This window comes from Microcaecilia unicolor, chromosome 5, assembly GCF_901765095.1.
Source record: "Microcaecilia unicolor chromosome 5, aMicUni1.1, whole genome shotgun sequence".
NCBI classification, from domain to species: Eukaryota; Metazoa; Chordata; class Amphibia; order Gymnophiona; family Siphonopidae; genus Microcaecilia; species Microcaecilia unicolor.
The window spans coordinates 97,267,984-97,283,158 of record NC_044035.1 but is presented as its reverse complement, the minus strand read 5'-3'; the positions used below and the strand labels follow the sequence as shown (position 1 = coordinate 97,283,158).

The 15,175-nt window shown below is 39.1% G+C and overlaps 1 protein-coding gene across 4 annotated transcripts in view; it reads right to left on the bottom strand.

The window, feature by feature from the left end:
* Nucleotides 1-7,646: 7,646 nt before the first annotated feature.
* Nucleotides 7,647-15,175, bottom strand: part of CABCOCO1 (ciliary associated calcium binding coiled-coil 1) — a 165,753-nt gene continuing 158,224 nt past the window's right edge. For all 4 annotated transcript variants that reach the window (XM_030204840.1, XM_030204837.1, XM_030204838.1 and 1 more), the window contains one exon: nt 7,647-7,927. In XM_030204840.1, the coding sequence (XP_030060700.1) occupies nt 7,844-7,927 (84 nt within the window). In that variant the 3' untranslated portion in view covers nt 7,647-7,843. The remainder of the gene's footprint in view (nt 7,928-15,175) is intronic.

The following is a 15,175-nucleotide window of genomic DNA, read 5'->3' as shown; positions in this document are numbered from 1 at the left end:
ATAGAGAGCAGCAGAATCAGAGACTGGGACTGACATGATCAGAAAAACAAAGTCACCAGACAACAAAGTTAGAAAAAAAATCATTTTATTTTCATTTTAGTGTTTGGAATATGTCCAATTTGAGAATTTACATCTGCTGTCTTATTTTGCACTGGGTATATTGGAGCTGTAACAGCTTACAGAAATAATTTATAATAAAAAAAAATCACATTATTTTTTTTCTCCTATACTAGTGCAATACTTTCAATGATGTCTGTTTATATGCGCCACGTCTGGTGTAAGGGGTGTAGCAAATGTGGATGTGGCTATCATAGGGGTGGAGCCATATGTGGTGACCCCACCCATAATGAGTACCGGCACCTTTTTTTTCTACAAAAAAAGCACTGGTGACTCCTAACATGGAACCTTGCATTAACAGCTCATTAACCAATAAAAGATGTGTACGCATCTCAGATACAAACCCAAAGTTGGGTGCCAAGTAGGAGCAGTGGCTTATAGTGTGCACCTAGTCTTCACCGCAAGCTAATTATGGCATTTACATAGTAATGAGCTGCTTTACATTACTTTGCATGTATCGTGGGGTAACTTAACACTGTGTTAGGGCACAGAAACCACACTTTGGAAGTTATAAACGGCTAATGTCCTCCCTTCTACTGAAAAGCTGTCCAGCAAGGATTCTGGAATACTGGCTATGTTCTCCTGAAAACAATCAAAACCCCATCTCAGGTTTCGGCCGAGGGGCAGGCTGTGACTTTGTGGCTCTTTGCTATCTGTTAGGAGAGTGAGACTCCTTTTGATTCTGCCTGGATTGAGCAGAAGGAGGAACATGCCTATGACATTGAGAATAATAGGTGGTTCTTTTTTTTTTTGCCCACCTTTATAACTCCTGGAAAAGAACAGGATGGATCAGGAGTGGCCCAGGAAGGGGGCTTAAATGTCTCACTGTGCTCTTTAAAAAGAAAAGCTTCCTCAGACATCTCCAAAGAGATTCGCCCTACAGTTCAGCAAGGTATGTCAGTAAATCTTTTCTGCCTATCATAATGGAGATCTGTAAAGCAACATAAGAGAGGCTAATGCCAATTAAAATCCATCAAATATATGTTAATAATAATAATCATCAACAACACAGAATTAAATATATCAGCATAAAAATTAAATGAATTAGGTAACTATAATAAGATTAAATTAAAACATGTTATTTCTGAAATAATTGATCTGAAATGTTAAGCATTCAAGTGTTAGCATTCAATAGAAGCAACAGAATGTACCCCTGATATGGAGCCATATATCCACACTGTAAAAATCTTGAATCATACCTTTGATATCTAGTTTCAAACTGAACAGCATTAAATTTATGGCAGAAATAAATAAATCTGACCAGTCTGAAATTAAATTCACAATTCATGCATTTTAAAAGCTTACTATGATACTCATTTGAAGGTTGGTTTGTACTGGAGAAACCTGAAGAGATGTCACCATCTGAATAAAACAAAATAACTTTCAGTTTTTAGCTTTGCATAGAGAACATGAACTGTTGAATTTGCATATTTCATAGTCCTTTGTCAATGTTAAACTAATTTGTTTGGAACTGGCTATTTACAATGCACATTAATTTGGCAGGGAGTGAGGAAAAGAATAGAAACCCTGGTTGTAACCTTTGTTTTCTTTGATAAAGGCTTTAATTCAATTTTGTTGGTATTCTATTTTGTTACTCTATTAATTTGCATTCTGAGAAATCTGTCGCATATATTCATTTACCCAGTTGCTATATGATTCAGTATCTAAGTAGTCTGAAATCACATGACTGTCATTTAATTTGCACAGTAACAGAACCATAAAACAGACTTTCCTTGCTCAGATTACTTTGAAAAATAAATAGATTTGGAAGCCTCTCGTGGTTTTTATTTTTTTTTTATTAAGAGTATTTTCTTTTATGGAACATCTTTTAACATTTCTGTGCATACAATGCTGATTTATGCATGGAAAAGGGTTCATAAGAATGTACGAGCATAAGCGTTGCCATACTGGGACAGACAGAAGGTCCATCAAGCCCAGTATCCTATTTCTAACAGTGGCCAATCCAAGTCACAAGTACCTGGCAAGATCCCAGAACAGCAGAACAGACTTTATGCTTTCTTATCCTAGAAATAAGCAGTGGATTTTCCCAAACCCATCTTAATAATAGCTTATGGACTTTTCTTTTGAATAATTATCCAAACCTTTTTAGAAATTAGATACGTTTAATGCAAGCTGGAGTGTAGTTGCACACTAAGCATCCTGAGGGAAGGAGTATGGGAGGAGCATGGATGAAGTCACAATTTATAAACATTTTTTAAAAATACAAGCTAAAATGTATGCCTTTTGGGAAGGCGTAACATCTGTGCCATCAATCCATGCAGAATTTCTGCACGATCTGTGCTAGTATTTTATAAAAATACACAAGTGCCTGCAGCCCTTATTTTAGAAGTATTTACAAGTGTAAATGGCACCATTTAGATTTGTAGATTATATATACATGCAAATTATGATTTCAAGAAACTAATCTTTGTGTGTGCATTAACCACTGCATGCTGAAATTCAAAGGGAGCTTTTAAGGGGAGTAGCAGAGGCATGCCAAAAAATTAGACATGATTTTCTCATTTTTCAGTGGGAAGGTACATCTATATTAACAATAACCTCGTGTAAGCTCTTTGAGCAGGGACTGTCTTTTGTGTATGGTGTACAGCGCTGCGTATGCCTTGTAGCGCTATAGAAATGATAAGTAGTAGTAGTAGCTTTTGCACCTGTCCTGAGGCATGTAAACAAGTGCAAAGGCCAATGGAATTCCCTCACACCCTCACAGATACTCCTTGACATCACCCAATCCTCTGGACACAAAACAAACCACCCTAAACCCCTTATACAAAGCAATCCCCTGAAATCTCCATGACCACCCTCCATCCCCATAGGGATCTCCCAAGTGGCTAGTGGCAGGTCATGAGTGATTTCTAGTCAATTCTGTCACACTGGGTACCCAGGTTCAAAATGGCGCTTCTGATCCCTAGTGCTATTCAAGCCTTATATGACAGCTTGACCCTAGTGGTAAAAGGTTAAAATACCTCTTCTTCTTACCTCCTTATCCTGATGATCAATTCATACTTTCCATGAAATTCAAGTTATATGATGTACTTTTCCATTATCATGTATCATTTTATCCTTGAATTATAACTGAACATCTTACAGGATGTAGCATCTCAGGTTTGTACCATGTTTTCAAAAATTGTTCTATGATCACAGCCAATGTGCAGTGATCAAGTACTGTGTTTGCATGGTACATCACACCAAAGCAAAATGTATTGTCCAGATCAGCCAAGCCATTTAACATACAGATATACAAAGATGGAGCATAAGGATAGGTAAAGACCATGTGGCCCATCCAATCTGCCCATCCACACCACTTGCTCTCAGAGATCTCAGCTGATGATGAGATGTAAATGAGGTATGCATGACTGATAAAATACGTGCATACAAAGTTAAAATCATATTTTAGTGGTTTAATACCTCTGTGGGTTATTTTTTTGTATATGAAATGGGGGGGGGGGGAGGTTGGGGAGAGGGCAAAAGGTACAAATTGCAATGTGATACACCAGTGGGTAACTAGGCGATTGCTGTACCCACACTAGAAGGAACTGCAGGGAGGTGGGATGTGTAAATTGTTGGGAGAAGCACATACCCCGATTATTTACACATGTATATCATTCAAATCTGAAGGGTAAGAATATATACATTGAGAGGTATGTATTGTGAGGAGGTGACAGGGATGTATTCATAGGTAAGGACAGACACTTTATCACAACTGGAAAAGCTAACATTTTGCCCAGTACCTGGCTTCAGAGTTAATGTTGAAATGAACAGAAAAGATCTGCTGGTAAAATTTTGTACTATTATCTCTGTCTGGCTCTTGGCCATTTGCAAACATGGAGGGGTTTCCTTATGGCTGGGCAGGCTGAACTACAATTTATGGGTTCTAAGAGATAGGATCATAAACAGTTGGCCTTACAAAAGAGCTTAATTTACAAACAGCTAGAGTTGCTGAGCCTTGGAACTAGCAAGGATGCAATGAATGGGGAGTGGAGCCGCATACCAAGGAAGAAGGGCCTGCCAGATTATGAGGAGCAGTGGACAACCCAGGAGGAGGGTCTCATCAGCTGCAAAGCAGTGCTCAGAGAACACAGCCCAGAAGTGCAGCTGCAGCAGTAGAGAGGTGACGTCTGGAGGATAAAGCCTGAAAGAGGGGCTGTGCCGCTGTAGCAGCTGAGGTGGAAGATAGACAGTCCTAGGCAGCTCAGGTGGAGCTACAAGGTCCTGTGGCAGAGAAAAAACAGGAAAGTGCCTCCTACGGGTGGAAGAGAGGCTGGCAGAGCACATTGTCGCCAGAAAGAGGGAGGGTGGCAGAGCAGTGGCAGCAGAGACTCCTCTCCAGGTGGGAAGGTGGTCTGGCAACAAAGAGATGGCGGATCCACAGATTGAGGGAGCTGGAGCTCTGGAATCAGGCTGCAGAGCAGCAGAGACAGGTCAGGGCATGTACCACAGACTCTTCTGGGCCTTCCAGTAACCACCCATCAAGTTGCATTCCAGCCTATGAGTGAGAATTGGAATAGAGTAGGAAAAGGGAATGAGGGCAACAATTAGTGATGGGATATGAAGGTGCTATACAAGGATCTCTTATTTAGTTGGTGATGTTATGCTGGGATGAAAACCACAAATTATCTGAATGTCTAACCAAGCTGTTACAAGAACATATTGTATAAGAGATCATAATTTAATATTTCCACAGTTTAATTGCATTGTTAGTGCTTACCATAAATCAAGAGTTGAATAAACTTTTAAATATGTTCAGACAGCCTTGTTCACAGTCATGATGGTTTTTGATTTTTCCTAGGAGGAAAAATCCTTCTTCCTCAGGTACAGGAATCAGAAGCCAATGGAACCTGCCCAGAGAGGACTCCAGCCAGGTTGACCTAAGACCTTGACACATCCTGAAAGGAGAGCTACACATACCTTCTGCATCTCATTACCTCAGCAGAGATTTTACTGCTAATTGGGATAGGTAGTGTGGTTGTTTAATACCCATGTTCAAAGTTTGCAAAATTCTGCATATTTAATTTGCCAAAACTCAACAATATAATCTTTGCCTTTATTTAAACTGAAAAGCAAAAAAAAAAATTATTACATAAGAATGCAGAATTCCCTTAGGAGTAATATAAAAGGGGAATACACAGGGGAGGAGCATAGGCAGTGGGGTTCCCACTTATACAAGTAACTTACAAATTACGTGCATACCTGCTGTATTTATAGATTAACTTTAATAAATACGGCAATGTGTCAACTCCAACTCTAGGAAGACTGTGTATCATCCAAACATACTCTAGAGTCCAAATGTGCAATATCCCAAAAAAATTTATTTTAGTGATTTAAACAGACCTCAGCTGTGCAATTCAAAACTAATAAGAAGTTTTTATAGTTTCAAGAATCAAGCACAGCACTTGTCATCAGTCTCTTTATATTCAATTTACTGTGTTTTGTGGCTATTTCCCATATAATAGCTTCTTAAACTTTATTAATAATTTAAATGAAAAACTTAGCGTTTGTTGGCTCAGGGCAAAACAGTTGGACATGGCACATGTTTTGCATAAGCTGTTTCAAGGACGTACCCCCACTACTTATCAACTCGTTGACTTGCTGACCGGCGATGCTTAGAAAACATAGAAACATGACGGCAGATAAAGGCCATATGACCCATCCAGTCTAACCATCTTCTGTAACCCTTAATTCCTCCTGTTCCTAAGCGATCCCACATGCTTATCCCATGCCTTTTTAAATTCTGGAACAGTCCTCGACTCCACCACCTCCACAGGGAGGCCATTCCACGCCTCCACCACCCTTTCTGTGAAATAATACTTACATAGGTTACTCCTAAGCCTATTCCCTCTTAACTTTGTCGTATGCCCCCTCATTCCAGAGTTCTCCTTCATTTGAAGGCTCTCTTTCTGTACATAAATGCCCTTGAGATAGTTAAACGTTTCTATCATGTCTCCTCTCTCCCTCCTCTCTTCCAGCGTATACATGTTGAGGTTCATAAGCCTGCCCCTATAATTTTTGCATTCAAGACCGCTTACTAATTTTGTAGCCGCCCTCTGGACCTACTCCATCCTGTTTATATCTTTCCGTAGGTGTGTGCTCCAGAACTGCATGCAGTACTCTTGAAACTATAATTTGGTCTTACTAGTTTTAAGTTGCACAACTGAGGTCTGTTTAAATCACTAAAATAAATTTTTTTAGGGATATTGCACATTTGGACTCTAGTGTACGTTTGGATGGTACCTGTTGTATTTATGCATCCATACTTATGCCACCTCTATGGCTGGTGTAACTGTGGGTAGCCAAATGTTAGGTGCACTGGTACCAGGTTATAGTAATATTATATAATGAAACCTAGGTGTGTAGGTTCCATTAAAGGATTCACACCTACCATGTGGTCTTGGGGTGCCTCAGTGGAGGTGCCCATAAGAACAGGCATACTGAGTCAGACCAATGGTCCATCTATCCCAGTATCCTGTTTCCAGCAGTGGTCAATTCAGGTCACAAATACTGGGCAGAAACCCAATTACTAGAAACATTCCATGCTACCAATCCCAGGGCAAGCAGTGGCTTCCCCATGTCTGTCTCTATAGCACACTATGGACTTTTCCTCCAGGAACTTGTCCAAACCTTTTTTAAGGCCAGATACGGTAACCACCGTTACCACATTCTCTGGCAATGAGTTCCACAGTTTAACTAGTCTTTGAGTGAAAAAATATTTCTACCTATTTGTTTTAAAAGTATTTCCATGGAATTTCATTGAGTGTCCCCTAGTCTTTGTACTTTTTGAAAGAGTGAAAAATCGATTCACTTTTACCCATTCTACTCCACTCAGGATTTTGTTGACCTCAATCATATCCCCCCCCCCCCTCAGCTGTCTTTTTTCCAATAGGAAGAAAGGCTAGAGTCCTAACCTGTTTAGCCTTTCCTCATATGGGAAGAGTTGCATCCCCTTTATCCTTTTTGTTGCTCTTATTTGAACCTTTTCTAATTCCACTATATATTTTTTTGAGATACGTCGACCAGAACTGAACGCAGTACTCAAGGTGAAGTTGCACCATAGAGTGATACAGAGGCATTATAATCGTCTTGGTCTTATTTTGCATCTCATCCCTAATGATTCCTAGCATACTATTTGCTTTTTTGGCCGCCGTTGCACACTGCAGAAGATTTCAGTATATTGTCTACGACACTTAAATCTTTTTCTTGAGTGTTGCTGACTCCCTAAGGTGGACCCTAGCATCAGCCCACTTATAGAATTACTTCCTAAGTGCACCTGCACTATTTGTGAATAGTATTAATTTGTGGCAAAAAAAACATTTCCAGAGGATATGCTGGGCACATTTCCAACAGTCACTGCACAGCCTTTGTACTTACGTGTAAAGGCTGTGCATTTTAGTAAAAGGGCTCCATAGATTCTAATATATGATATTCATAGTAGTTTAAGTGAAAAGCAAGAAAATAACAAGTGTTCCTTTAAAATAAACCTTTTTCTCTTGTATTAAAAAAAGCATGGTTCACTAATATTTTAATTTTTATATACGCTCAGTTTATTTTGTTAGAATACAGAGCAGATGTTTAGAGTTTCTATTAAGATTTCTGTTCATACAGATGTAACAGAGTAACAAAAACCTGATTTTCTTCTTTCAAATCTATAAAAATCGGACTGATCAGTTGATGGCTATTTTAGTCTCCAATGTGTATCAAAGTTCAGAACATGCTGTTAAGATGGTTTGTTCCTTTTCAGTTTGTCGATTCTCACACTATAGGCCTCTTCCCGAATGTGCAGCTTCTCATTTATATCAACCTGCCGAGACAATCATAAGACAGTTATGATGGAGCTATCTTGTGTAGTACATTGTCTTTCTGGTTCTGAGATACTTGTAATATCATAAGGGCAGACATTATCCTTCACACACCTTCCTGTGCAGCAGACATTACAGTATACTAGCCTGCACTTATGTGATAACACTTTATCATAATACTATGCACAATACCAGTGCATGATATCTCCTGTGAACAGGAAGTGGTAATTGGAATGTAATTTTTCATGCAAGCTTGTGGTGGAAGATAGTCCACGTTATCTTCACTCTAAGACAGATTTTTACCAATAAACACCATCAGTATAACTGCTCTGGAAATTATTGTTAGGCCTTTCATTTGTGTTTACACTTAAAGCTTAACAGTGGCAAGACAATTGGTTTGATTCACCCTAATTACTTTGGCTATCAAAGGGCAAACAGCAATACTCAAGTTTTGCTGAATAACAACTGTTGCAAAAGGAAATAAGATCATTAAAAAAAAATCAGTGCTACAACCTCTTAAAAAGAAGACCCATAAACATGCTTTCTAGAACTGATTTGCCCAATGCGTAGTGCAGTTTGTCTACCATTGCCAAAGCTCCCGCATCCAAATTTCTTAACACTTGCCTGGGACAGGAGTAAATCTAAACTGGACTGCTGCTGTAGCATACAGTAACTCCATCCATTTATAAGAGTATTAAAAAAAAAACAACTCAGAAGTATTTTAGATTTTGCATGAATGACTTGTCTCTTACTATTTCTAAAACTCCATTCTTCAAAGCAGCTTCAAAGGAAGAATTAAACAAGGGTTTTTAAAATCAGAGGATGTGTAAAAAATGCAGTTTTGCTTTTTCATGATGCTTTATGAATGTTCAGTTTTTAAAAATGCGTCCTTTTCTCATTAGAGAGTCCTATAACTAAGGTGCGTTAATGGATTTAACATGCGCTAATGAATTAGTGTGCATTGAGTGCTATGTAGCTCGTAGGTATACAATGGGCTGCACGGCATTTAGCATTCACTAATTGTTACTGCGCACACTAAATCCATTAGCGCACCTTAGTAAAAGGATCCCTAAAGTCTTTGAGTGGTTACATGTGCCATGTGTAAGTGCCGAGATAAGTGGCACTTATGCACATGTGTGTACTATACGCTACTCTATAAAGTAGTGAGTATATTAGCATATAATTGCACAGGGGACATACACATGGGCGGAGCAAAAAGAGCATAGAAGGCCTCAAGAACACTTATTAAAAGACCCAACATGGACCGTGTTTCAACAAATTGCCTTCATCAGGGGTCTATTATCTTCTGTCTTTTCTGTTTCTGACAGATGCAGAACACTGCAAGACTCTACACTAACCACATGCCATGCAGAACAGCTGATAGACTCCTAACGAAGGGTACAGAGAAAGGCGATGAAAATGATAAAGGGGATGGGACAACTTCCCTAAGAGGAAAGGCTAAAGCAGCTAGGGCTCTTCAACTTTGAGCAAAGACGGCTGAGGGGAGATATGATAGAGGTCTATAAAAATAATGAGTGGAGTGGAACGGGTAGACGTGAATCGCTTGTTTACTTTTTCCAAAAATGCTAGGACTAGGGGGAATGTAATGAAGCTAACAAAGTAGTAAATTTAAAACGAATCAGAGAAAATATTTTTTCACTTGATGTGTAATTAAACTCTGGAATTCACTGCCAGAGAATGTAGTAAAAGCAGTTAGCTTAGCGGGGTTTAAAACATGTTTAGATAGCTTCCTAAAAGAAAAGTCCATAAGCCACTATTAAAATGGACTTGGGGAAAATCCACTGTTTATTTTTAGGATAAGCGGCATAAAATGTATTGTACTGTTTTGGGATCTTGCCAGATACTTGTAACCTGGATTGGCCACTGTTGTAAACAGGATGCTGGGCTCGATGGACCTTCGGTCTGTCCCAGTATGACAATACTTATGTTCTTATAAAGGCAATGGCCTGTGTTGGGTCTTTTAATAAAATTGTTCCACCTTTTCTTGAGGCCCTCTGTGCTGTTTCTTGTGGTGGCCTTGTCCACTGAACTTTGGATTCCTTCTCTACTGTTGTCCAGAGCATGGGTGTGTCTCCTTTTACATGCATAGCTTACAGAATACTGACATGAAGAAGGACTTAGGTGCACCCAGTTACACTTGCAATTGACTTGGAATTAGTACACCTAATTTTGTTTGCAGAAAATTCAGAATTATGCCTGTATTATATAATGACATCTATGCGCGCAACTGCAGCTAAAGAATTGGTTCAGAGCACCTTAGACATGATGCCCAGTCATAGAATTGCCCCACTAACCTCTTGTGCCTTACTTTCACAACACAAATCCTTGTGCTACACATGGAGAGACATTTTAGAAAGGATTACAAAAGTGAGACATCCAGGTCGGAACATCTCAGGTTTCGCTAATATTTTACAACAGGATATGCCAACACAGAGCCTGTTCTAAAATAATGATTGGACATTTATATGCTGGTTAAAGGAGAATCCGTTGTAGAATCACAAATATCTAAAATATAAACGGTACAGGACAAGGCACATAAATGTTTATGTCAGCCTTTTCAGAAACATAAGGGGTCAATCATCAGCACTTTGCTGACTACTGTCGGCGTTATACCCAGAAATTCAATGCTGGGCCAGATCAGGGCTTTGAAAATGAATTTCTGGGTTTATGGAACCAGCTAAAGCATAGTCAGTTAACTGCAATATTCAGCACTTAACTGGCTATGGGGCACCACATAAGGATAGGACCGACTTTATGCAGTTCTATTTATGTGGTTACCTTGGCTGGTTAAGTGTTGAATTTCGGCACTTAACTGGCCAAGTGCTGATGCCACCCCAGAACACCCCCAAAATAGCCAGTTTTGAGATAGGTGCTAACCAGTTAAGTGCCACTGAAAATGACTGGTTATCTCTGAACAAGTGATTTAACCAGATAGAAGCTGTTTCTGGCTGGTTATTTCGCTTTGAATACCGACTCGACAAATGTTTATTTTTCCTGAAGCTGTAACAGAGCCCAGTATCCTTTGCCAGGTTCAAGCTTTCAGTGGGATATCAACCACTGGGGATTAAGGAGGTGACCTCTCCTAATCCCTCCAGTAAAGTCCTGCTCTACTAGAGCACTTTTCTGAAACGTTAACATCTTGGGTAGCAGGTCTAAACCCTGTCGTTGATCTTTTTTGGCATAGATATGCATTTTCCTTCTCAAATGGGGAATATACGTTTATTTTTAGCCTCTAATGTTTGTTGGTTCTGCACATTAATAACTGATACTTGCTGGGTATTGATGAGATGTATGGGATCAAATTAAAAATTTGCTCCAAGTGAACATAAAATTATGCTATCACTAATTAGTTTCTAGATCCCTATACTTTAATTTCAAATATTATTCTGAAATCAAGACACTCGGCAGGATCAGAATTATAGGGGGATGTAAAGATGGCAAATTGCCTTGGCCCCCATGCCACAAGGGGCTCTAACCCTGCCAGAAATTGAAGAAAGTGTGGCTTGCCAGTTGGCTGTTAGGCTCCATCCCAAATTTTTGCCCTGGGTCCCAACGTGTCTAACATTTGCCCTGCCTCTTGGATGTTTAACTTTCTTTAGTCTGTAAGGTTATTTTCTCAGATTGGAAAGAAGGTAAACTATTGTGTACTCATTTTGGTGGAACATTGTGCAGTAGAAAAAAAATGTTCATGAATGGAGGGGCGGAGCAAGATGGCTGAATGAAAGGACGCATGAGAAACAGCACTGCTCTCTTACCTTGTTCCTTGAATTGACATGCTGTTGAAGCATAAAGAGAAGGTAAGAGTCTTCCCCTCCCAAGACTACCTCAACCTCAATTTTGCAGCAGAAGCTGGACTTATTTGTCCTCCCTATGCAGGGTAGTACAGAGGTGAGAACCCTGGCTCAGTGGGAGAAAAAGGGAGATTCTCTACTTTTGGAGGGAAGTTATCAGTGTTGCTTTCCAATCAAATTTCTCCACCACTTTGTCAGACAGTCTTCTGCATCAGCAGAGACACTGAGGAAGAATGAGGTACTTCTAAATGCCATGATGGGGCATGCTAGAGACCTTGGTCTGGCATATGGTTTGATGGCGGAGGGCACTGGAAATCTGAGTTAACAACGTCTGCACAAGGTGTGGCTTCGATCTCAAATAATTCACTGCTCCAGGTAAGGAATCCCCTGCTCTAACCGTTTCCAAAGTGTTTACACTGTAGACATTAGGAGAGGCTCTGATCCAGTTAGAAGCCTCTATTCAGAATTGTTCTTTAGACCTTGCTCAAGCACATGAAAGAAGTGTAAGAATTTAAAGATCAACTTAACTCATATGGGGTCCTTTTACAAAGCGGCAGTAGAGCTACTGCTGCTTTGTCATGGGCCAATTCGGCACAACCACCAGCCTAAAGCAGGAGCCGGCAGTAGTGCAGCCCCCACCAGCTCGTGGCATTTCTTGCGCAACTGGAATTTAAAAAAAAACTGCCAAGGGGTTACTGCGGTTTAGTGTGGGAGCCCTTACTTAAGTGCTTACTTACCACACAGCCATTTCCTTTTTTTGGGTTTTACCCGATGTGAGAAAAGGGGCCTCAGCGCACAGCAAATCCACATGCCAATGCTATCGCAGGGCCCCTTTTACCACAGCTTAGTAAAAGGAGCCCTAAGGGAAGAGACTTGTAAAATCAAGATAGTACAATCCATCATAATAAAAGACAAAGATGTACTAAATAGATGAATGGAAAATTTGGAGAATCAAATTATACATCTAAATTTGCAGTTACTGATGAGTGCGATGCGACTACTGGAAACTTTTAAGAGATATCTTGTGGAAGTTTTGGAATATCCTCCTGCACTCCTTATAGGCAAAATATATTTTCTACCTAAGGGGAAGGAGGCGGCAATGGTGGTAGGAGGCATGGTGAACTGACACCTCAGAAGTGTATAGCAACTGTGGTGGTGGAAAGAGCTAGACTGTTGGTTACACTGATGTTTGAACAACAGTTGAACTCTTTGATGCAAATGTATTTTCAAAAGGCTTCCAGACTGTTTAAGGGACAGAAAATTTGAATATTTGCTGACCTCTCTAGGGCAATTTAACAGAGATGAAAGTTGTCTTTGGCAATACACCAAGAGACTTTGTCACTAGGCGTGGTATTTCAATCACAATTTCCTTGTAAGTGTATTGTGAAATATGCAAATGAGTAATATGTTTTCTTTATCCCTCAACAGTTTAGTATTAAAAGGTTTGCAACTGGGTGCCCAACTCCTTTATGCCCTGTTTCTGCAGTGTGAGCATCTAGGGATCTGTAGAATAGTTTGATGTAATAGGTTAGTATTTTTTTTCTGTTTCCTTTTTGCTCCCTGCTGTTACTGACTCTAAGCCCCCAATATCAGTGAGCTAAATAGGTTTAGAAGCATAATTTTACTTTGTTGCCTAATGATGTTCCTCTCCATTGAACCTATTGTATTATGCTATCTCATTGTATTTCTTATTACAAGACGTGTCTTGTAAATTTGATGAAAGCATGATAAATAAAAAGCAATAAAAAAAATCTTCACTGATGAAGATGCAGCAGATCTGGGAAGCTTTTGCATGTCTAAAACCTAATTATTGATGACACACTCTAATTGTTAAGGGTTTATTATTTCTGTCCTTTTTTGTTAGTGGTTTGTCATAGTTTTTTATTTTTTGCAAATGATCAACAAAGCTTGTTGATCTTAAAAACAATCCTGAGAATATGTTAAGCCTGCTGTAGAATAGTATTTCAACCTGGAGTGGTGTAGACAATATAACTTCTGAGTTGGGCAAGGAAGAATTATTAAGCATGCACAGCGTAGCTCTTCTGCCCCATGTCAGTTGTCCCCGATATCTTTGGAAGGGCATACTTATCAGAAACTGAATAAAAAAATCTCCTGAATATTTAAATGACGATAATGTACTTCAAAGTTCAGACCTCTCTCTTTATGTAGGCTGATGAAATCTCAGATATATGTAATTATCTATGTATTATTGTATGCATTTTGATTATGCTTGTTTTTTGTGCTCTGCTTAGAATTTGAGATAATGCAGAATAAAAATGCTTCTAAATAAATAAATAAATAAAATAAATAAGAACTAGGGTATACATAAAGAAAAGAATGAAGCAAGAAAATAAAAACACTTAAAAATCTAAACACAAAATCAAAATGAAAAATCAAAATCACAATTAAAAAATCCCCAAAACAAAAAAAAAAAACAGAAATCAGAACCGGCCTCATCATCATCAGCCAAAACTCCCGCCAGTAAAGCTAATTAAGGGAGAAGGCATTGGTGAACAAAAACGTTTTTAGGTTGGCATGCATTCAGCCTGAATATGCAGAAGTTTAGCTGGTTGCGCCATGGAGTTCCTGGGGGTAGGGTTGGGAGACGATAGTGCTTATATGTATGCTTTATAAAAATATGCAGGTATGCATGTAAAATAAACTGGAACATTTGAGCACACTAAAAAATAGGTGTAAATGTGTGGGAATACTTTCCATAGGGTAATTTTCAAAGAAAAAGTATTTACACACTTTCCATTAGAAAAATGGTGTAACATTCTCATACCTGCCACACAAATTAGGAAACCTGCGATAAAATTACCCTGAAAATGCTGTGTAAAGGGGGGCTATGCAACGTATCTAAGATACAATCCCAAGTCTGCATTATGCATTTTTTAAACAAAAAGAAATCTGATTATTATTTATTCAGCCAGTTTGTTATTTTTCTGCTAGAATGTTTCTAACTCCTGACCTGGGAGGACTCAAACTCCATGCTACTTGTAGGCATTTCCTCACAGATTCTATATATCATGCTGAGATTTACACATGGAAATCGAAGCGTATTCCATAACAATGTGCATAACCTAATTGGTTAACAAGCCAATCAGCGCTGATAATTGCCAATTGACACTAACTGGCATTAGATTTTACACGCAGAACTGTCTAAGCATATTCTATAATGTGATGTGTGTAAATTCTAAGTTGCACAGTTGAAATGGGGGCCAGGCATGGGCAGGTCATGGACTTTTCTAGAATCTATAAGCATTGTTATAGAATACACCCTGCCCACGCCTAATTTAGGCACTGACATTTACACCAGGTTTTACTTGGCGTATCTGCCCGCAACTAAATTTTGTCGCACGGACTGGTGCATGGCGTATTCTACAAACCATACGGAAATTTAAGCTTATTCTATAAAGTAGATCTAAATTATAGAAT